This window comes from Brassica oleracea, chromosome C2, assembly GCF_000695525.1.
Source record: "Brassica oleracea var. oleracea cultivar TO1000 chromosome C2, BOL, whole genome shotgun sequence".
Taxonomy (NCBI): domain Eukaryota; kingdom Viridiplantae; phylum Streptophyta; class Magnoliopsida; order Brassicales; family Brassicaceae; genus Brassica; species Brassica oleracea.
Window position 1 is genome coordinate 42409881 of NC_027749.1, and position 7777 is coordinate 42417657.

At 37.5% G+C, this 7777-nt stretch overlaps 1 protein-coding gene across 1 annotated transcript in view; it reads right to left on the bottom strand.

The window, feature by feature from the left end:
* Positions 1-463: 463 nt before the first annotated feature.
* Positions 464-7777, bottom strand: part of LOC106324288 — a 19452-nt gene continuing 12138 nt past the window's right edge. Inside the window, exons 2-6 of the mRNA XM_013762283.1 lie at positions 2102-2844; positions 1900-2034; positions 1578-1811; positions 878-1428; positions 464-790 (exon numbers count right to left, since the gene is read on the bottom strand). Coding sequence (XP_013617737.1) covers positions 464-790; positions 878-1428; positions 1578-1811; positions 1900-2034; positions 2102-2844 — 1990 coding nt within the window. The remainder of the gene's footprint in view (positions 791-877; positions 1429-1577; positions 1812-1899; positions 2035-2101; positions 2845-7777) is intronic.

The window sequence follows — 7777 nt, forward strand, 5'->3', positions numbered from 1 at the left end:
CCTCGTTAATTTCGAGCTAGGTAATGAGCTGAGAAGCCGTCTCCGGTCTGATCAAATTTACGTTCGATCCATAAGGATCAAACGACGCTCTAAACCTGTCCCCGGCGAAGCGAGAAGGAAGAACCAGCGGAGAAAGAGTGAGGTCGCTATCTGATAGCGGACCTACACAAAGTTTTGTAGCCTTCACCTCATGGATTTTCTCCTGCTCAGCAAAGAAGCCGATCATCTCTTGTGGGATCTCCGTTCAACTCGCCTTTATCATCTCCGGGCACTTCTTCGTCCCCGAAGCTTGACCGTACAGGTTCTTCGCTTTCCCAAAGGCGTCCAAGCGAGTAAAATGGTCGCGTACGCGACCAAAACAACGATTTGCCTTCTCGACCATAACAACTTCAACCCTTTCCCTCTCACGAGTAACCTCCAACCCCCGGGAGTCCCTCAAGCGTTGCCTCTCTCTGATCAATTTCTACACTGCAGCGTCCCTTACTTCGAGTAGCTCAGTCTTCTCCTTCTCAAGGGTCGCAGCCGCTTGCTCCAATCGAGTGTTCTCTCGGGTAAGCTCTTTCTTCTCCGCCCTGGAGGATTTGAGCTTACCCTCCAGCTCTTCGAACTTCACTCGAAGAATTTCTTTCTCCTTCGTATCCTTCTCGTTAGCCTTCTTATGCTCCGCCCTTACTCTCTCGATGGCCTTCAACCTCGCCTGAGCAAGTTTCTCTGAAGATCCCAACTGGATCATCGTCTGCTTCAGAGCACTGTTGTACTTCTCGACAAGGAAGTTCATGCTCCCGTCACTCTGCAGAACGATAAACACGGACTACGTGAGATAGATGAACCCAATAAATCTAAAAAGGAGATAAAAGACGAAAGGTAGCGCAGATACCCGCGCTATCAAAGAAGCAGCGTCAATGTATTCATTCTTGAAGTAAAGATCTTCCAGTTGTGGCATCTCTTTCGTCCCACCACGAATTTGGCGCGTCAGTTCCGCGCATCTAAGGGGATTAATGATCAGGGGAGTTGCCTCATCATAAGAAAACTGGACGCGGTCGGGGAACTCGATTCTCCCCCTCTTCAAAATAGAACCTTCAGAACGAGAGCCTTTTCCCGCAGACGGATCAGGAGCAGACCTCTCGCTCGCAGCAGGATCACTCCCAGAACCACTCCCTCGCGTTGAGACCTTTCTCTTCTTCTTCAGGGGGGTTTCAGGAGAAACACCACCTCTCGTGGCGACATCGACCAGGGTCACCGGCTCCGCTTCGATAGACTTCTTCTTCTTCTTCTTTCTGGGACGATCCTCAGGCACCGCCTCGGACGGGTCTGTCTCGACGAGATCCTCTGTAGCGCCTTCTCGCCCTACTGCCGGCGCCTCTTCTTGATCAACAGAGGAAGTAATCCCTTCGTAAGGCCTCTTCCTTCCTCCTTTTTTCTTCCTTGCTTCCAAACCCTCAGAAGTTTCATCGAGAGAAGCGGTCTCGCTTCAAGAGGAACCTCATCAGTTGCTTTCCTCTTGGCTTTCCTGCACTTCTTTTTCTTTTTGGGACTCGAAGTAGAAGGCTCTGCCCCAACGCTCTAGTCGACTAAACCAAGTGCTCTCTCCTTAGAAGCTCCTCCACCGTCAGAACTAGTCGATCCTTGCACATTAGCGGGAGTTGACTTCTTCGAAAGCAATTGCAGCTTCCCCTTCAATAATGCGCTCAGGTCCGGAACTCCGTCCATCTTTCTAGCTTCGTCTAGAAGCTTCTGATGTTTCCGAGTAAAAAGGGACATGCGCAACTTACGGGGCCCGAGTACAACAGGAAGTCTCGACTCCCAATCAACTGCAAAAACAGAATAGTCAACAAAAACATAAAGCCGGCGCAGATAAGTTGTTGATAAAACTTCTCGGTTAAAGATCAACGAACTCACCTCTAGCAATCCGAGCTTCTTGACGCCTTATCCACTCTCGACTAAGATCAGGCCAACGGAGATGGCTGTGAGCCGCGATCGCCTGGGCACTCTCGAAGAATTTCTCCGGGTATGCGATTGTATTCGGGTGGAAAACTGCAACAATAAGAAACACGTGATTAGAATCCCCGAATAGGACATGACGATAACAAACAATATCTACCAAGCGTTTTATTCCATAGCACGCGATAGTCGTCCCCAGGAGGCTCCGAGAAGGCATATTCGTTGGACTTGATATAAAAATATGAGTGCCGCCAGTCTTTCGTCTTGTTCGGATGCCCAGCCAAGACGTTGTAGCTAGAACGCATCTTCACTGAGAATATTCCATGCGTCTCCGCCTTCGTGAAAGTTAACTCTTCGAACACTCTCACACTCATCGAAACGTCTCTCTCCGCTGCCATCACCATCAGCATAACCGCAATGCGCAGCGACCCATTAAGCAACTGACAGATTGCAATGTCTCGACGAAATGCGTAAGACATGATCAGTCGGGGAATCATAAACCAGAGTTTCGTATGGTCTCCAAAATTGGATTCGTAGACACACTGGTAGCCAATTGGAGGCGACCAAGGACGTTGCCCATTAGAAGGAATGATGTATGTAACGCCGGCGCCTCCATTTCGCCTCAACAAGTCCTTCACCGTCCTGTGAGAGGAGCAAGAATCGAAAACATTCCCCCTCGACTGAGCCCGCGGATCACGAAGTAATTCAGGCGGGAGTGGAGAGAGTTCCTCGAAGATCCCACCAGGATGATAGATCGTGGGACGGCAGTCTATCTGGTCGAAAGGAGCCCCCCGGCGAACTCGCCTCAAAGGTCTCGAGGCTTGGCTAGACGTTTCAGAACCACTAACGCTCACGTCGCTTCTCCCGACTACAACGCGATCCGCGCCTTCACCACGAATCAGCCTATGGGCATCAGCGACCAAAAGACGCTAAGATAGAGTCATGTTTTCTGTGTCCCGGAGAGCATCGCGATGAATCAAGTCGAAATCATCCAGTGGGCTGCTAGTCGCTGACGCATCTCTGGTCACCGCCGAACGATACCAACGAGTCTACACGAAGAAAAACTTATCTAGAGAGAGAAAGTAAAAGTAGAGAGAAGGGAGAGAAAACAGAATACCTGAATCTGCAGAGAAGAATGACAAAAGCAAAGGAGAGAAGCCCATTTATAGCAAAAACAAATGCACGTTATCCAAGCGCAATCATTAGGTCTACGAAGGCCTAAATGGGCCTCAAAGGCCGCCTAAATGCCCAGGAACTTACTCGCGACGGTTCAGCTTCTCGTTTGAACCGGTTTTCAATCAGGTAGTCAGACCGGAATCAATTCCTGGTCTCTATTTAAACCGGTCTCCGGTTAACCAACAAAACCGATCCCCGTCGTTTTATCCGAAATAATCTATCACCCGAGTAAACTGTATCTCATCATAAAGACTGAGAGGCAAGTAAGCGAGTCAAGACAAACGCTACTCGGAGCGACTAGAGACACCTACAGAACATCATGCGACTAAAAGCACACACCGACGACTAAACGGGAAGTATTATCCCTTGCATTAGAGCCTGCTATCCGAATAAACTTGACCCACAAACTCACTGAGACCGCCACGTCGCTCACAAGTGAACTGGGGGGGGGAGGCTTATTGTAGGAGATGGATTACATCCCTCCATAAGGCCCACCGAATAACAGGCCCTAATCCAGCAAGTTGGATTAGTTTAGTCGGCTCGGCGGCTAAAGACGTTAGCTCGACCATAGAGTACTTTTAGCCGGTCGAGTAAGCCGACCCGAAGTACCCGGCTTGGAGGGAACTTTGGCCAGGCCCGTATACTCGGCCTCTCGCATCAAGGCCCAAAGAGGTACGAAATTAGGGCATCAAGGACAGGAGACCTATAAAAGGAGGAGAGGAAGCAACAAGAAGGGAGACTTTCGGGATTTTACACACTGAGCGGCTAGATCTAGGGTTTTATTGATCTCTTTGATTGTGTTGCTTTAAGCTTTCTGGACCGTCTTTTAGGCTTTCCGGTCACTCTTGTAACCATTTGGTTCGAATCTAATAAAACGTCTTTAGTCATCCCATCTCCGACTTCTTTCAATCTGGTCGACTGAATCTCGTTCAAACAGTGAATATTTGAAATTGAGATAAATTCACATCCACACAAAATACATCGTCTATTCAACAACAACATTATGAGGTTTATAAACTAACATTTATCTATATTGACATAAAACAGTTACCTGTATATGTTGAGATTGTATTTTTGTACAGTACAAAATAACTTTTTTTTTCATGTTTTGAAAACCTCATTGCTATATTTTACAATTTAAAATGTTCATTAAAGTTTATGTTTTCATATTTTTGAAAGTGATACCATTACAATAATCTTATGAACATGTTAGCAAAATAATTAGATAAAAACGTTATAAATGTAAATGTTACGATCATATTGATGACTTCACGATTGTGATATCGTTCAGATTTTATTTGTGAAATTAAAAAAAAAGTTGTAGTATATAACAAAACACTGAAAAATTGCTTTCTTAAGTTAAAAATATAGCTTTCCTATAATTTGTGGATTGAACAAAGAGCAGCAAGTATCAAAAAGGTAACGAATACTACTAACTTCGGAGGAATTATGATGAGACAATTAACCTAAGAAACATTTTAAGAGAGGATAATAATATTTCTGGAATTTTTTTAGAAAGAAATTAACTGATTAGAAAATGGTTAATCTTAACAGTTTTAATTTTGAAAGTAACAAATCTATACTGCAGATTTTAGCAATGTTGCTTAGGTGGTCTCGCCTCAAATGAATCTCCAACTAACAAAACCAGTGACTGCAGAAGTAGTGAAACGTAGTATTTTTTCTATTGGTGCGACGCGTGCCTCTTGACCTCATGAATTTACAGTTTCTTTCTACCAACATAATTGGGATGTCGTTGGTCCGAATGTCGTAGCGGAGGTCCAAAGTTTATTTGATACTGGTCAGCTCTCTCCTTTTCTTATACTGTTAAATCAGAATCACTACTAGGATTCTGCCCTCGTGTTTTTGAGTTATTTATGTTTTTATGTCATTCTGTTTTCAAAAAAAAAAATTAATTAACTTTGCCATATATGGCTCAACCAATGAGATGCTCCCATCTTAAATCCATTCATAAATTCCACGTTTTTGTAAAGGCTCATCGTTGGTTTTACTATGAGGTATCAAATAATTGGGTAGGAAATGCAACAAAATCATTTGCTTAAATTTTTTTCTTTTAAAAGTTAGTTAAAAACAATTGGTGTGAGTATTTATTTCTTTTTCTCAAACATAGGTATTTATTTCTTTGTATTTAGGGTGGCGGTTGTATTTATATATTTCAAATTGTATTGATTTTGTTCACAATATATAAATTCATGTAGCTATATAATGACTTCTATTTATATTATTGTATATATAATTTTGTATTTAATTACATTTTTAAGGTGCCTTATTTTTTGTTTTCAATGTATGTTTTATTTCTAAATAATTTTAAAAATATATCATGTCCCAATATATCATTCTTATTTTAATCAAAAACAACAAACAATATGACCATAACATATTTTAATGATATCGTTGTTTATTGCTAAATTAAAATTAAAAATCTGATAATAGCATTTGTTGTTCAAAATATCTATTTAAAATTAACAAAGTGTTGTTACGTTTATGTCATAATAGTGGAACCTAATACAAATAAAATAACTGTTAATATACACTAAACCCATCATAATTTCTTCAAGCAAATATAAATAATAAAAATGATTCTCAAATAATAACATACGTTTAAAAAGTTAAGAAATTAAAATCTAGTATCAATTTAAAATTTATGTCTTATTCCAAAAATGATACTACTCAAACAAGGAAAGACTTCTAGTCAATTACTTTATGCAATGTTATATATCTTCTCTATTAAAAAAGAAGTATCATTTTTATCTACCATAAAAAAGTCATACTAGCCTTATTAGGTTCATTTCATTAATTACATTTATTTAATTATTTATATTAATCTATTTAATATATAAAAATATTAATAATAAATCCATTTTAACTGTAAATTTAAATTTTATTTTTAGTTATAACAAAATGTTGAGAATAATCTAAAAAAATCTTTCTAAAAATTTAAAATATCTTCTCTATTAAAAAAGAAGTATCATTTTTATCTACCATAAAAAAGTCATACTAGCCTTATTAGGTTCATTTCATTAATTACATTTATTTAATTATTTATATTAATCTATTTAATATATAAAAATATTAATAATAAATCCATTTTAACTGTAAATTTAAATTTTATTTTTAGTTATAACAAAATGTTGAGAATAATCTAAAAAAATCTTTCTAAAAATTTAAAATATCTTCTCTATTAAAAAAGAAGTATCATTTTTATCTACCATAAAAAAGTCATACTAGCCTTTTAATATATAACATTTCTAAAAAATCTTATAAATTATATAGATATTAATAAATAAATTTTAACTTTAAATTTAAATTTTATTTTTACTTATAACAAAATATGTTGAAAACACCTAACAAAATCTTAATAAAATTTTAAAATATTTTTAAATTAATGCAGCGATTGATTTCATAATTAATAATATAGTATTATTATAATGTATTTACTTATAAAATTCCACAATATACTAAAATAAATAACATAGAAATATAAACTATGCTAAGAAAATATTAGTTTTATAGTATAACTAAATAAAATTTTAAAATGTATTGTATTCAGTCTGTAAAATTTAGAAAAAATGAAGGAGATTCTCAATTTTTTTATTTCATACTATGAATTTATTTTATCAAACTCGAAAATATATTAATATATAATAACAATTAATAATATAGTAAAATATATAAAACAAATCATTATACATTAATAATATCGAATAAGAAACATAACCAATAACATTATAAATTTACACAATATATAACACTAAAATGTAAATATCTTTTAAAGTTTTGCGATGGTATCCGTTATATATTTATAAAATGAAAATCTACCCGCACATGAAAAATCTAGTAAAAATGTATTTCTACAAACTTGTGATGGATGTTAAAATCGATATTGCCGACAGTTGTTGCTAAGAATCAGACCGTCTTTATTCATGGTCGACATATTTCAGATAAAATTATACTAGCTAATGAAATGATTCATTTCCTAAAGGTAAACCAACATTTTTTTAAGTTGTATATGGCAGTTAAAATATTAGTAAAGCTTTTTTTAAAATTAATATTTATTCAACCCGAACAATCCGGAATGAAGATCTGGTTACAAATATTAGTAAAGCTTATTATCATGTGTTCAAAAAAAAGAGAGTAACGCTTATTATCGTATTGCATGGAGTTTCTAGCAAACGTAAAGCGTAAGAACAGTTTTTTTTTTTCTCTCTGAGATTTGGATTCAATAGATTACGAGTTTTGTTTTCACAGTCTCGGTCTCTGATCGCATTAATGGGAATCCTTTCGACAATTCATCAGTAACTAGAGGAATTAGACAAGGCAATCATTTATCTCCTTATCTTTTATTTTTGCTCTGATATTTTCTCAGCCTATTCGTTTAAGTGTGAGAGGTTCTCCAATATCATATCTTCTAATTTTTTAACGATTCACCCTCTTTGTCAAAGTGGATCTTCGTAATGCTTCTTATCTTTTGCAAAATTTTGAAGAGTATGAAAGGACGCACTACAAGAAAACAGCGGTATTCTGACGGACATTCCGACGGAAAATGAAATCTTCGGAATATACTGACGGAATTCCGAGGAAACTCCAAGGAAACACAAAATTTGGTTTCCTCGGAATTTCCTCGGAATATTAGATCGGAAGA